This window comes from Silene latifolia, chromosome 6 (assembly GCF_048544455.1).
Source record: "Silene latifolia isolate original U9 population chromosome 6, ASM4854445v1, whole genome shotgun sequence".
Lineage (NCBI taxonomy): Eukaryota > Viridiplantae > Streptophyta > Magnoliopsida > Caryophyllales > Caryophyllaceae > Silene > Silene latifolia.
In genome coordinates this window covers 27793506-27810431 of record NC_133531.1, presented here as the reverse complement: position 1 = coordinate 27810431, position 16926 = coordinate 27793506, and the positions used below count along the sequence as shown (strand labels likewise).

Genomic DNA, 16926 nt, shown 5'->3' with positions numbered 1-16926 from the left:
AGTCTATAAATGTTAGTTGACTAGTCAATAAGCTTGTAACTAACCTATAACTAACCACTAACTTAGTTTGTTAATCAGTTAGAGGTCTTAGTATATAAGCAATACTTCTCGTTGTAATCAGATTACTTTTCTCACAATATTGTATCAATAATATACAAAGCATTTTATCTCTCTATAATCTTCTCTCGAATTCTCTCAATAACTAATCTTCCATAACAACCATCTTCATCCTTACCTTCATCAATGGAGGTTTGATGGTTTATAAAGAGATAATTTGTGAAGAGATGAACTTAACTGAATAAAGCTATACCGAACTAAATAGAGTTGAACTAAACTAAAATGAGTTGAAATTAAATCCAAAAGAACAAGGTCAATTAACAAAATGAAATTGTACTAAACTTCGTATTTCATTTAGTTAACTTACATACTCTTCTTAAGAAAAAAAATTGCCTTATGCAATCCTCCTTCTACTAAAAGAATAAAAGTTTTCTAAATTTTTTCCCGCCTAAGTGAAATGTTCTATGATTGGTCCTCACTCCTTATATTATACCATATTAATTCTCTATATCATAAATAGGAGAAACTACTACAAATTTTAATATACATTAATGGGATATTTTGATTTTGATTTTTTTATACATGTGAGATTGCATTAATAAAAATATGTTAATATAAGACAAAACATTCTACACAAATTTTTTCATAATTCTATTTTCTGTCTTGTGATGATACAAAGGTATTACACTACTACAAGTTGATTATCTTCTTTTGCAAATTCTCTAATTTTATTATATAATTAAGTCATTACTTGAGTTTTTTTATTTAATAATAAATATAATCATATAATAATAATAATATTATTATTATTTTAATAATGACCTAACTTATATAATTAGGTTCAGTTAAAACGTCTAACTTATATAATTAGGTTCGGTTAAAACGGCTATCAAATATTCTCTCTTATAACCCTTAACTATGTTACCAAGTTATAATGTTTAACGTCTTTGTAGATTATTATCTAAAAAATCGTGTATTTGCACGGGATCTACACTAGTTCTAAGTAAACTAGTAAAGTAATGATGGGGCGCGGCCAAGATTTATAATTAGAGATTATTTAGAGGGCAAATGAATAAGTAATGTCATAGGATAAATTCAGTAAATTATCAAAAATTTAGTTAATAACTAGTTTAGATTCCATACAATGTATGCACGGTATATATAGAGTTTTACTTTTTTAGTGGATAATTTATGAAATTTAAATTAACAAATTTTTCTTTTATGTTTCTCATCGTTATATTTTGATTTGAAAAATCAAAATCGTATTAATCATGAAACTAGTTTTAAACCCGTGCAAAATTGCACGGGTATGTATTTGGGCGGGTATTAATGTTTTTGAATGTATTTTTTTTTTTTTTTTTTGCATTTCTATTGTATTTGGGTTGGTAAAGTTGCCATAATTTTTGCTCCAGGTAAATAAATCATCGGTAATGAACGGCTTTTGATACGCTATCGCACACCTATACAAAGATAATATTTATACCCTAGCAAAACAACTGAATGTAGTACGTAGGGGTCGAACCACAGAGAGACGGGAGTTGTTAATTAGTTGATATGGATTGAACTTTTATCTCGGTAGGTTAATGGTTGATTGATTGGTTTGGTTTGATGTGATGATAAAACAATAATAAAGAAAATGTCTAGGGAAGTCGGGTCACACATGCTAATTATGTAAATGCTCATGTCAAGTTAGGAAGTTGATTTTACGATAAATGTTTAGGCTTAAAAACACCCACCTTACGATATTAGTGTCAACCATAGACCGGGTCCTAGAGAAACTCTCGTTCATGACTAGGTCGTCCTACTACACATGCTTTGTCTAATTCAATTCCGTGCCTCTCGACTTTTAGAATGAATGAACAAACTTAATCAATGAATAAGGCCTTTAAACAAAGATTAAACGTGATGTTGCAAACATGTGATAGAAACAATTTATCAATATTAACTTAACCTCATTTTGACATTTATATATTACTTAATCATGCATGGTTTCCTTTACTCCTTAGACAAATGCAACTACTTTAACATTGTGAAAATATAAACTAAACTAATGCTAAATGAAATGATAAATAACATAATTAAAATAAAGATAGAATTACCTTGAATGGAAATGGACTAGAAATGGAAGAACAATACTTGTAATATAATTAACTTGTAAATGTAAATTGTTTTATAACTTGTAATATAAATAGGAAATGTAAATAACATAAAGTAAATCTAAACTAAACTAAACTAAGAGCTAATCTAAACTAACTACTAAATTTAGAGAGAATTATATGTAAAAGTGTGTAAGAATAGATGGTGTGTAGTGTTGAAGTCTACACCCTTTATATAGGAAATAAAGGGTGAACTTTGTAGAGCAAATACAAGGGGTCAACCCCAAATATTCTCTCTTAATTACTAGAGTAATTTCCTAGAGAATCCCAAGTTGGCCATCAACACCTTCATAATTGCACAATTAGCATCCAAAGAGCATCTTAAGATGAGCATCCAAGGCATTCTCCCATCTTCTTCTACTTGGGCTTTAACACTTGATTTTATACTTGGGCTCATTTCTTGACTTGTATTGTGCATTTCTCAAATTAATCCACCACATTTGCTCATGCAAGTCCACACACTTCCAACACCTAGTCCAATCTTGCTCCTTTGTTAGCCAAGCTTCTAGTTTACTTGCAAATGTGTAGGATTAAGCTCCTAAAAGCTCTTATACCTATAAAACATGACAAAACATACAAATAGAACTAGAAAGCAAATATTAGCTCAATATCACTAAGATTAGTGCATAATGACATGTAAATTAAAGCTAAAATATGGGGATAGAATATATATAAATTGGACTTATCAAACTCCCCCAAGCTAAACCCTTGCTTGTCCTCAAGCAAGAAATCATCCCAACATTGCAAATCCCAAAATAGCTAACAAGCAAAATGATTCAAATCCCTAAACAACATGGGCATAAGGATAAGCAACATCATGGTTGAGATTTACACGACGGCGTAGTGTGGTCGACTTCAAGTAAACTTTTCGGCTCTTGCATGATCTTTTGACTTTCGGACTCTCACGATCCACTCATAACTCAATTTTGTGTAAAGGACATTTTTGTGAATAATCACTCAAGCTATCCTCGACTCATGAGAATGTGCCCGCAATCTAATATGGTAAACAATCAAATCATAAGCCAAAACAATCAAATGCAAGCAAAATGTGAAGCCAAAGGGTAAGAAAAAGGCTTTATTGTAATATGGGACATAAGGGGGACAAATGATTATGGATATGTAGAGCTAATGTTAAGCTAGCAACAAAACCATGTGAAAATGCTCGTTCCAACCCAAAATAGCCCAATTAGAAGACAAATGACTTCTTACATTACAAACCTTAAGAATTTCTCCAAAATATATAATTAACCATATGAGAAATCTTAACTTCTTCTTCTTCTACCACTTATTATTAACATCAACTTCATCAAACAAATCTTTTTTTTTTTCTCTTTTCTTTTTTTTTTCTTTTTTTTTCTTTTTTTCCTTTTTTTCTATTTTCCTTTTTTCATAGCATAACCGGAAAACAATGACATCCGGCAAACAAATTCACAATGACATAAATTTTGAAGAACATCCCAATTTTGAGCATCCCATCACCGAAAGAACTTAGCTACTAGCTTTAACAAGGGTAGGCTATTTTTAATGTAGTTAGGGAATAAGAACATGTGAAGGGGCTAGAAAATGGGCAAATTTATCAATGTGAATTGGGCTTCAAAAATGCATAGCAAAATGAAACTAATGCTTAAAAGAGATGAAAAGAAGACCATATTAGTGCGTTTTGATGTAGCACACACCATAAGGAGACCTACCACTCACTTAAGTGAGACCGGATATGGATGCATTGGTCTAAAGAAGGCTCTACCTTACCATTTTGTGGCTTGCCAAAAGTCAAGATCAAGCTTACTTGGTCTAAAATCCATCTTCCACCTACTATGTCAAGACATCCCCATGCATGCTATATCCCGTCAAAAGTAGCGAATCAAGAGTTATCAACCCAAAAATGGGACAAACAAGAGGGCATAAGTAAGACAAGTAAAGAATTAGAAGGAAAAATTCACACAAATTTTTCAAAAATTCTCACTAAATCTATACTAACTAAATGCAAACTAACTAATGTGCAAATACAATCTCCCCCCAAGCTAAACATAACATTGCCCTCAATGTGCCAACAATTAAATTACTCAACTAAACCACAAAAATGGCTCAAAGCACATAAACAAGAACGACAAGAGGTCATATTTAATGGGTTGCGAGAAATAAACTAGAATGCAAAACAAAGAAACTTACTAGACTAACGAGCCTCCCCCAAGCTAGCATAAACATTGGGGGATTCCTCCACTTAGCATCGCATCGAAAAATGGGTCAAAATTCCGGTGAGTACTTTGTCCATGATGCTAATAGAGGTTTTCGGAGGTGATTTGATTGAGAAATGAAGAAAAATAGAGAGAAGGAGTACCGACCTCTGCTTTTGAAGCATATAGAAAAGATTTAGCATATCCCGTATTTTATTAAAACGCGCAAAAAGGAAGAAAGTCACGACCCCGATCGGAGTGGTCAACCCCGATCGGGGTTGACCGTTGACTTTTTGAATTTTTTTTTTTTTTTTTTTTTTTTTTTTTTTTTTTTTTTTTTGCTTTTATACGGAAATGTTACGACCCCGAACGGGGTTACAACCAGGGGTAGTATGCTATCCTTTAAAACGCCTCTTCTCCTCTTCAAACACCTACAAATCACAACTCAAAATAGCTAATTAGTCTAAAATTTATTCCTAATTCTAATCAAACATGAAATTGCGTAAAAAGTGAAATAAAAACAAACTATTTTTTTCTCTACTGGATCCTCCATCGTCCTCTAAAAAGCACGTCAATGCCCTTAGAAGTAAATCATATACCTGTGCATGAGCAATACACAAGCATATGTAAGCAATTGATAAGATATAAGTATGAAAGATCAAAGGCAAGAAAGGATTAATCTTATCAAATTGCCCATGAGAGATTTCAAATAGAACCACCGTACTCCACTCGTCAGCAAGAAAAGGAGCATCATGCTTAAGACCATAAAAATAATCGTTAGTGCACAAATTATCATCATAAACGGTCTCAATTAGGTGGTATGAAAATTCTAAATGGTAGGACTTTGGGGAATTGGGGGTTTCAATCTTATTAACCTCTATGTCACATAGTCCACCATCTACTTCTAATGGGTCCACTATATCCTCCATGGAAGGATTTGTAAAGGGTTCTAAGGTTTTGGGTAAAACCTCGTCCTTTTCATTAAAAACGGGCCTAACATCGTCCACGACATAGGTGTCATCTACTACAAGGTCAATGTCACGAGTCTCTACATGGTCAATCGGAGTGATGTTATGGGGAATTTTAAAAGAAAAATTAGGACCATCATCATCATCTTCCAATAGTTCTAAATTATTAGTTGCAAAAGACTCACATTGGGAAGGTGGAAGATTAGAAGCTTTGATAAATCGCTCATTTCCTTCTCGCATTTCTGTGAGCATGTCTTCGAGCATTTTTATGATACGAGCCTCGGACGCTTGTTGCTCCAAATGATCTTGAAGAAGCATTGCACGCCTCAATTCTTCTTGACGAGTTACCTCCCGCAATTGACTTTGGCTAGCCATGAAATCAAAGAAATCCCAAAGTTCTAGCCCCACCATGTAGTAGACACTCCCATTACTCAAGTTTAGAGCTATTTCCCGGGTCTTAAAATTCATGCCATTAAGCGCGAATTGAACCATGTAATCCCCATCAAGGACATGTCCAAAAGAGAGGAGACTATCGCAAAAATGGTTGAATCGGGCAAGATAGTCATGAAAAGGCTCATCTTTGAGTTGTGCGATGAATTCGTAATTCATTATGAATGGCCAATAACTTTATCACCTACAAAAATAGGCACTAAAACTACAAGAAAATAGTGAGATGAATCTCAAGGAACAAGTGTTCCTCAAGACAAAATAAAAAGATAAAATTCAACAATTAAAAACAAACAAAACCGTCTCCCCGGCAACGACGCCAAAATTTGATAGGCTATCGCACACCTATACAAAGATAATATTTATACCCTAGCAAAACAACTGAATGTAGTACGTAGGGGTCGAACCACAGAGAGACGGGAGTTGTTAATTAGTTGATATGGATTGAACTTTTATCTCGGTAGATTAATGGTTGATTGATTGGTTTGGTTTGATGTGATGATAAAACAATAATAAAGAAAATGTCTAGGGAAGTCGGGTCACACATGCTAATTATGTAAATGCTCATGTCAAGTTAGGAAGTTGATTTTACGATAAATGTTTAGGCTTAAAAACACCCACCTTACGATATTAATGTCAACCATAGACCGGGTCCTAGAGAAACTCTCGTTCATGACTAGGTCGTCCTACTACATATGCTTTGTCTAATTCAATTCCGTGCCTCTCGACTTTTAGAATGAATGAACAAACTTAATCAATGAATAAGACCTTTAAACAAAGATTAAACGTGATGTTGCAAACATGTGATAGAAACAATTTATCAATATTAACTTAACCTCATTTTGACATTTATATATTACTTAATCATGCATGGTTTCCTTTACTCCTTAGACAAATGCAACTACTCTAACATTGTGAAAATATAAACTAAACTAATGCTAAATGAAATGATAAATAACATAATTAAAATAAAGATAGAATTACCTTGAATGGAAATGGACTAGAAATGGAAGAACAATACTTGTAATATAATTAACTTGTAAATGTAAATTGTTTTATAACTTGTAATATAAATAGGAAATGTAAATAACATAAAGTAAATCTAAACTAAACTAAACTAAGAGCTAATCTAAACTAACTACTAAATTTAGAGAGAATTATATGTAAAAGTGTGTAAGAATAGATGGTGTGTAGTGTTGAAGTCTACACTCTTTATATAGGAAATAAAGGGTGAACTTTGTAGAGCAAATACAAGGGGTCAACCCCAAATATTCTCTCTTAATTACTAGAGTAATTTCCTAGAGAATCCCAAGTTGGCCATCAACACCTTCATAATTGCACAATTAGCATCCAAAGAGCATCTTAAGATGAGCATCCAAGGCATTCTCCCATCTTCTTCTACTTGGGCTTTAACACTTGATTTTATACTTGGGCTCATTTCTTGACTTGTGTTGTGCATTTCTCAAATTAATCCACCACATTTGCTCATGCAAGTCCACACACTTCCAACACCTAGTCCAATCTTGCTCCTTTGTTAGCCAAGCTTCTAGTTTACTTGCAAATGTGTAGGATTAAGCTCCTAAAATCTCTTATACCTATAAAACATGACAAAACATACAAATAGAACTAGAAAGCAAATATTAGCTCAATATCACTAAGATTAGTGCATAATGACATGTAAATTAAAGCTAAAATATGGGGATAGAATATATATAAATTGGACTTATCAGCTTTCTATACAGATCTGAGAGTAATATTTAAAAAAAAAAACATATGTTAAAGTTTTAAAATTGTGTCATTATCGTGTTATATTTTAAAAAAATAATTTTCAAAATAATTGTGAATCATTTGTGTTATAATTTTTTAAAATTTGTAAATTTAAATATTTCAATAAATTTATAAATTTATTTGGTTTTTTTAACGAAATAAAAAATTTAATTTAGCTTTAAATGCTTGTTGAAGTGTAAATTTACTCGGTAGCCTATCATTGTCACCTACTATTTTCGGTGTGCGCGGCTGATAGAAAAGTTGCCGAGTTTTTTTACTTTAAGTAAATACTCCGTCATGATTATTTTTTTTAAAAAATATTTCGTACTATCTAGTTTTAAAAATTATGCAAGTTATGTAATTTATTCTCATTATATGTAATTCTTTCTCGTAATTAAATGTAATTTCTTCTCGTAATTATGTAATTTTTTTATTAATTATGTAATTCTTTCCGATTATTTGTAGTTAATTTCATTTATTTCGATTTTTAATTCATTCCGCTTATATGCAATTAATTTCATTTATTCTAGTTGTATAAAATTTTTTCATAGAATTTTTTCTAAAATGGAAATTGTCGCATGTTTGTATTGTTGGACGATTTAAAGAACTAATTTTTTTGAACACCAACGGGTCCCACCATAACTTGATTTTCAAAAAAAAAAAAAAAAAACAAAACAAAAAAAAAAGCAAAGTTGTACAAATGACGTGGCGCATCCTGCATTCAGTATTGTCTTCTGAATTAATAAAGATAAGATTAGTATTTTAATGAAAGTTTTTCTTTTATCAAGAGATTAATGGTGTAATTTTATAAAATTTCTAATAATATATTTTTAGCCGCAACTTTTTATCTTAAAAAAATCAATGAAATTTTATCGTATGATTCTTTAAACAAAAACTGGAGATAAATTTGCGAAGAATGTGAAATACCAAATGACATAAATATATAAATCTAAAAGATTATGTGTATTATAGCTCACCATACTTATAAGGAAAATATGCTAAAAAAAACTAAACTTTGGTGTTTAGATAAGGACACGAGTATTGACGGATTTTGGAAGGTTAGCAGGGACGCTCGCCCCCGCTCGTTAAGGAAAATTTCGAAAAATTTAGTTAAAATTTTCAATCTATTTTAAATTTTCCTTATGTCATTTTACTTGTTCGCTCCCGCTAAAATTTTTCACCACTATGATCGTAAATCTTGACTCCGTCAGTGATACTAAAATACTAGATCTCTCATTAAGGATTACATTTTGCAATGTAAAGGTAGTAAAACAACTTGTTTTCATTCCCTCTTTTGTATGGAAAAGTGTACTAAGTACATGATTAACGCATAGTGGATTATATGGCACCTACAAATCAGTGTCTTAACCGTTGGTCCGAAAGTACTTAATTCTTAAGGCTCATCCTCTAAAAACTCTCTCTCCTTTTCCCAAAAAAAAAAACCCAAATCAAAACCCTAATTAATTGAGTCGCCGCCGCCTTCGTCCACACTCGATCCTCCCATCTACGGCCAACATTTCGCCTGAGATCGGGTCGTTCCTTGGCCCATCTCCGGCGAATGACCATCTCTTCGTTCTTTTGATCTCCTCTCCTCACTGATTCCGTTCCGTGGCTGATCTTCGGTGTTTCCCTGCTCCGGGGTTGTTTTTGGGTGTTTGTGGGTGTTCTTTGTGGTGGTTTCTCGATGGTTCTCCTTTTCCCCAACGTTCTCCTATTCCTCGTCTCTTTCGTTCCGGCTCGCATCTCCGGGGTGTGATCCCCGACCCTTGGCTTCTTCCCCCACCCCCGGTTTGGTTGTTTCCCAAGTTGTTTTTCTTTGGTCTTTTCAGTCTTGGAGATGGGTTTTACCCATCGAGTTAGGATTTTGGTTCACTGTCGTTCCCGCCCTTCTGTCCCCTTGTCCTTTCACCGTCGTCTTTGATGTCCAAACCAGGGGTGTTCTCCCCATTCCCCCCACCTCTGGGTTGGCTCTCTTATTTTGTTTATTCGTATGTGTCGTCCGTCTGCTTCTCTGTTGCTCTTTGTGGGCTTGTCTTGGGACTGATTTGATGATCCCCCCATTCCCCCCACCTATCGTCCCCTTTTCTTTTTTGTGTCGGGCTGTGTAGCTCCTTTTCTTTGTCTGGTTGTTTGTTTGGCGGTGGTCCTGGGAGGTGTTGTTTGGTGAAACGGGTTTCGTTGGAGTGTCCTTGATCCTTTTGCGTGTTTTAGTTCTCTGCCTGGGTCTATGGTCCTTTGTGTGGTTGCCTGAATGTGTTTTTGGTGTTGTTGTGGGGGTTTCGTCTGGGTGAGCCGGTGACCATCGTTGGTGTTTGTGTCTTTTTGGTGTGGGCGGGTTGCTCTTTTAATTGCCCTGGTTGCTGTGTTGCTTACGCCTTGATCTGGAGTGGAGTGGGTTAGTGTTGGAGTTGGTGTCTGTTTGAGGTGTGGTCGGGTTGGTCTTAGTTGGGTTGGATGAGGCGTTGGGTTGGATGGCTTCGGTGGCCTATGTCTCATCTTTTATGTTGTTGTTCTTTTCTCTGTTATTTTTAATAAAAACCTCCTTTAGATTATGGGTGTCCTGTCCTCTAATCTGTGGGGTAGCTCGTAGTGTCGTGTATCTTATCCTTTTTAGGGTTATGGTTTCTTCGCAACCGACTATGAGAATGGGTGTCCTGTCCTCGTGGGTTCGTGTTCGTGTTGGATATTGCATGTCGGAGTTCTTGATCTGTTGGTCCTACGATCGGAGGGTTCGATCTCTAAGGTGTAGGAGTTTTATCTCCGCCGATGGCGGACCTTGTTGTCTTGCTTACCACTTTGTCTTTCTACACTCTTTTCGTAAGAGTGTAAGTACACCTTGCTATTGTCACTCTGCGGCTCGTATGTATCGACGGTATTTGGAGGTCTTCCATGTGTATGAAGCTTGTTCTATGGCCTGTGGCTATTCCTCCTTCCTTCACCAACATGCCCTCGATGCTCTAGTTTTAGATTGTCTTGTGGTTGTTTTTATTGTTGTTAATTTTCATGTAATCTTTAGGAATGGCTTGGTAGTACTAGAGATGGTTGTCAGGTTTCTGGTGCTACTTAGTCGAATAGCCTACTATGTAACATTTGGAATAATGTAAGCTATTCTCTGCTTGTTGTCAAAAAAGTCGTTGGTCCGGCATGCATTTGACCCCATTCTCACATCCATGCATTCCTCTTCTCTTCTCTATTTAAGTCGTGTATTCTACATCGTCACATACTCGTATCGTGTAACGATCCGCACACTTCGAACCCTTAGATTTATTTATGCTATGTAGATTCATTTCCTCTTGTATATTTTTAGTAAATGCTTTCTAGTTTAGGATAGTCTTAGTTAAGTTTTTCTTTCTATAAATAGGTATATCGCTATTCTACACTAGTTTTGTAATTTCAATGTCTCCTGCTACCAGGATGTAAATATCAAATTTCCCTCTTTAGGGAGTACTAGTCAATCAAAAATCTACTTCCTACCAAGTTGCCTTCCTATTACTTGTTGTTGCTTTCTTGTGAATGACTCTTGCCTTCACTTCACTAACAAGCCCATGTGTGTCGATCGAGACTAGGATTCCGACACCCATAACCCGAGACCGATTACGAATGCACTAGTACTTGACGCTCTCGCTTGCATTCTTGTCGAGTGTTTAGACAAGGGTGCGCGTCACGCCCCGACTCAAAGTTTCGGACCGTGACACATCGCATACCTAGTTTAAGCTAAGCATGACATGCATGAAACTTGTTATCAACACAAATCACTAGTATTTTATCATGAAGCCCATAACCATTAACCAGACAACATTAATATACGAGTAATAATAAAGTCATGTTCTTTCTAGCTTAATTGTAACTTATTTTAATTCGGCTCAACTCTATTCAGTCTAGCATAACACAATTTACTTGAATTCTACTCAAATTAACTATTATTTCAACTTATTTAATTCAGTCCAGATCAACTTCTTTTAGCCGAAAAAACATCAAGGTCTAAGTCCATTATTATCAAACTCGCTAATAAAGCAAGGGTAGAGTGACTATTAGACAAATACATTTCTTTCATAAATACTCCGTATTTAGCAAGTAATCAATTTTTTTTTTTTTTGGAACGAACGAACTTAGATTAAATAAAAGTCAAGTTCAAGAGAAATACATCAAGGGGGCTGGTCGGGGGGAAGCGGCTCAATGGCCGATACAAAGTCCGTAGTACACAAACTACTAACAAAAGAAGGGGCAAAGTCCCAAATAAAACATCCATTACAAGAAGTGGTATCTTTTAAAGAGAACTTGGCTAGAGCATCCGCGACTTCATTAGCCGACCTCTTCTCAAACATGAGCTTCAAATGGTGAGAGTTTTCCAAGAGATCCCTACACTCAAGGATAATGTTAGTATACAGACCACAAGGTGGGGCACTACTCAAAATGCTATTGACCGCAACAAGACAATCCGAGGCAATAATACACTTATCCAAAGATTGAGCATAGTACCGGAGTCCCTCCCGAATGGCGAGGATCTCACAAACAAAGGGGTTAGGAGCAAACAATCTAGACGACCAACCCTTCACCCAAGACCCAATATCGTTCCTGACAATACACCCAATGCCAGCACAGGAGGAGGAAGGGGAGAAAGCCGCATCCATGTTGACTTTGAGCCAACTATGCGGAGGGAGAGCCCAGCTACATAGGTAGCAACAGGCAGAAGGGGGGGCGCAAACCGAGGTCGGAAGGGCACACTGTGCCGCAACCCAGGCAGCGGACAAATCAGAAGCAATTCTACAGAAGGCCTGGCTGGGGGTGGGAGCGGGATGCGAGAAGATAGAGTCACACCTCCTGGTCCAAAGACGCCATAAGAGGAAGGAGAAGGTGGTGGGCCAAGAACGGTTAGAGGACAAACAATTTGAATGAATCCAAGTCTGAAGGTCTAATGAAAAAAAGGAGGGGGAACAACAAACTGAGCCCACACAGACGAAGCAAAACTACAGTCACGGAGAAGAAGCAGGGTAGATTCTTCAAGAGATGGGCTAGCGCAAAGGGAGCAAGAAGGAGATGAGGCAATGGAGCGTTTAAAGAGATTGAGGTTTTGTGGGAGTTTATCCCACCAAGCTAGCCAAAGTAAGAACTTTATTTTTGGGAGGGTGGGGAGATCCCAAAGCCACCCCAGGTCGGGCGTGAAAGAGGGAGGGCACGGAGAAAGGCTACAAAGGGAGGAGTAGGTGGAGCCAATGGAGAATTTATTCTTGGGGGCAAGAGAGGTAGTAAGGATGTCAAGGCGACCCGGAGAGGGGAGGGGAATTTCTAAAATGCAATTTATGATGTCACAGGGAAGGGCAAAATCAAGGTTATCAAAGTTCCATGACCCGTTAGAAATGATTGAGCTAAGTCTAGCATCATAAGAGTTCACATTGAGAGGACCATGAATGGCACTCCTTAAGGGTCCAAGAGTGGACCACCTATCATTCTAGAGAGATATAGAAGTACCATCTCCAATGGAGCACATTGGATGATCTTGGAGAATAGGAGCACCAATGCCCACATTTTTCCAAATGTGGGAGCCGGTTCTGAAAGAAGTTTGGCGGGGGAAAGCGTACTTCCTACGCAAAGGTAAGGAGGCAAGGGAAGACTTATCCACAAGAATTTTCCAGGTAAGTTTGGCAGAGTAGGCGTCATTAAGGGGGCGGGAAGCTTTGATCCCAAGGCCACCAAGAATCAATGGTTTGGTCACAAGATCCCAATTAGAAAGGTAAAGTTTTCGAGAGGATGTGCCCGACCAAAGGAAGGTACGAACACACTTGTCGATGTCCTTAAGAGTGAGGGCAGGAAGGCGAATGCATTGCATGATGTGGGAGGGAATGGCATTAAGGGTGGATTTTATAAGGCAGAGTCTACCTGCTTTGGACAGGAAGCGGGTTTTCCAGTTGGCTAACTTGGAATGAATGGTATCAAGGATAAACCTAAGGTCAGATTTCTTGGGCTTGGTTCCTTTAAGAGGAAAACCAAGGTAATTACCGAGGTTGGAGGTGGTTTTGATTCCGAGGGAAGTCTCAAACATATAAATATCATCCACGGAGGTGTGTTTAGAAAAAATGAGTTTGCTCTTTGAACACTTAATTTTCTGTCCCGAGGAGGAACAGAAACTCAGGAGAGTGTCTTGGAGGGCGCATAAGTTGTTCTCAGAGGCACGCCCAAAGAGAATAATATCATCCGCGAAAAGAAGGTGGGAGAAGGAGGCACCCCCTTTGCCAAGGGGAAAAGGGGTCCAATCCAGATCAGCGCATGACTGGTGGATGAGGGTGGAAAGAGCCTCCATACATATGATGAAGAGGTAGGAAGAGAGAGGGTCACCTTGTCTAATGCCTCTAGAAGGGGAAAAGCTAGGCAGAAGGGTCCCATTGAAGGAGACCTAGGTGGAGGGGGAGGAGATGCAGCTCATAATAAGGGAAATCGTGTCTCTATCCATTTGAGCCTGATAAACACAAGAGCGGATGAAGTCCCATTCAAGACGGTCGAAGGCCTTTTCAAGGTCAAGTTTGAGAGCGAACCAACCCTGTTTGCTCTTAGAATTGTGCATGGAGTGAAGAATCTCAGTAGCAATGATATAGTTGGTATCCGTTCCCCTTCCAGGGATAGAGCTACCTTGATTGGGGGAGATAATCTTGTGCATCAAGGGTTTCAGTCGATTGACAATGATTTTTGTAACGGTTTTGTAGGTGGTATTGCAAAAGCTGATGGGTCGGAAGTTGGTAATGGTTTGGGGGGAAGGGATTTTGGGGATGAGAGTAATGGCAATCTTGTTTATGGCTTCGGGTATACACTTAGTGTGAAAAATGGTTTGAATGAATTGGACAAGGTCGCTGATACCCGTCGCTGTGAGTACCAAAGATAATATTTATAATCTCCTATTAAGACTAACCTAGGCTAGTGGTAACAGGGTCGATCCGCAAGGAGGCAGTTGTAAATTCTAGTTGTTCTATGATCAGTCTGAGGTAACTATTATGGGGGTTGATTGAATTGGTCTATAACTAATAACAATAAGAAGAAAATGAACTAAAGATATGATTTAAACAGATAAAAGAAAGGTACTAGGATGGTCGGGTCATTACGACTTCGGCGGCGAAAACTAGGTCGGTCAAATCAAACACGAGTAAGGCGGGAAATAAGAGGTCCTCTCGGTCCACTCCTAACAAATAGCATCTCTCGATCTCGCTATAGGTCCCTAATGTCACTAATACTAACTTTCGTCCTAAAAAGTGACTAACGGTCTAAACTATACCTATCTTTCGATCTTTAGCACAGTTTAGTCGAATTAATTGACGGTCAAATAACCTACCTTACCTTTCGGTCTAATGGGTCGGTCACAAAATAGGTATCTAACTGGTCGCATGCATTCAACTCAAAGATACAAGATTAAAAACAATTAAAACGAAGATATCCTTACAAGGTCGGTCGATCGACCAACAATGTCGATCGATCGATCGACACGCTGGTTCGATCCGTGTCTAACCTATTGCCGCCTAGCCATAAATTGCCTACATCCTAGCACTATGGGTTTAGCTACTCATGACGAAGGTAAAAACAACAAATAAACTAAGACAATAGGGTCTTGAATTCATGATTTGAAATAGATAGCAAATAACAATAACAATAATTGGCTTTGGGCACAAATCTAGCAATTCTAATACTAATGAAAAAGCGAAACAAATAAATGGAATTAAAGCAGAATGATTACCGAGAATTTCGTGAGGAAAGATTAGGAGCAAAGGCGAAAATCCAACGTTAAAGTCGATAACCCAAAACCCTAACTCGGAAATAAGCTAGAACTAAAAGTCTTTTGTATGTGATATCAAACTTGATGATAAAAACTGAAAGTTATGTTACGTTATATAGCAAATAAGCGCAACAACTATTTCCTAAAACCTAAACTTCACGGGCCTTGAGTTTCTCAATCTTTTAATTCCGTCGGAATCGAAATCGTCGATCGACTACTCAGCTGGTCGATCGATCGCTCTCTCAAACAACAGAGCTTCGAACCCGATAGGTGGTCGATCGACCGATGTGGATGGTCGATCGACCGGATTAGCTGCTACTTGACTTCTTTATTCTACGTGGACTTGTCTTTTGGGCCTTGGATCGCGCACCAAGCTCGTTCCTTAAGCAATTTCTTCACGTCATTTACAATGCAGCTTACTCGGGGACGGATTTGGCTTGATTTCCCGTCGGATTCTTCACATTTCTGCAACAAAGCACAAAATACGGAAGTAGACGGAAATAGGGAGAAATGTAGCATAAACTACACAAATGAGCTCCGAAATGCGTGTAAAAAGAGATGTAAAACATCATATAAATGACACGCATCAAATCTCCCCAAACCAAACCTTGCTTGTCCCCAAGCAAGAACTAGACTCGATCTAATGACCTAATGGAACGAGTTCAATCTCAGAGCGAAATGCAAACCGTAGGGCCTAAACCAATTTAATGCACAACCAACAATCAATCAGTAATGTGAATCATGCAAACGAATTATAAAGTCGTTAAAAGGTCAACCGAACCGATTGATTTGTAAAGACTTATCAAACCGGACTCTCACGGGTCGCTCAAATCACTCAAATAAGCATAGGTGATATATTCGTAAGATAGAAAGAATTAATTTTGTAAAGACTCTCACCTAACTACGACCTATGAAAACATGCCAAAATAAAATATGAAGATGACCTCTACGACCGTACATATGCATTCCAACCAACAAATGACCATTGACACATGCCGAGGTATATATATGGAATTGTGAGGTATGGGTAAGAAGAGGCAAAACATTTTATGGTGAAGTGGGGGTACAGGTGATCAAGCTAGTACCAAAACGGAACCAAGTGACAATATCCAACTTCTTGCTCAATAACGAACGAAACGGTGCTATAACGAGCACAAAACTCACAATCTCCAACTATCAAATCAATAAAACTCCCCACAAGATATAAATGGATCATGGGAGCAAATATCGCCAAAGGATAAGGATTAAATCATGCGAATTGATTTTCTCTTTTTTTTTTTCTTTTTCTCGAACGTCAGTCGATCGACCTAAAGGATCAGTCGATCGACTACTTTGAACAGTACAGGAACTTTTCTTTCTTTTTCTCTTTTTTTCGAATCATTTTTCCATTTTCTTTTTTTTTTTTTTCTTTTGTTTCTTTTCTTTCCTTCTTTTCATCTTCCCAACAATATCTCAAACATGAGCAAATGCTACCAAAAACGCGTAACAATCCCAAAAACTAGGCTACTAGCTTGACAAAGGCAGGCTATGTGTAGTATGTAGTAAATAGGACAAAAAGGATATTTTTGGCAGATGTGGAGCTTATGGGTAAAATGAGAAAA

The 16926-nt window shown here is 37.2% G+C and overlaps 1 protein-coding gene across 1 annotated transcript; it reads right to left on the bottom strand.

Moving 5' to 3' along the window:
• Positions 1-11714: 11714 nt before the first annotated feature.
• On the bottom strand, positions 11715-12200 carry LOC141587915 (uncharacterized). Its single transcript, XM_074409380.1, has one exon. It carries the CDS (start codon positions 12198-12200, stop codon positions 11715-11717), a length of 486 nt encoding a protein of 161 aa, XP_074265481.1.
• Positions 12201-16926: the final 4726 nt, after the last annotated feature.

Coding starts and splice junctions, on each gene's coding strand:
- LOC141587915 (XM_074409380.1), bottom strand. CDS start 12,200: ATGGATGCGGCTTTCTCCCCTTCCTCCTCCTGTGCTGGCATTGGGTGT.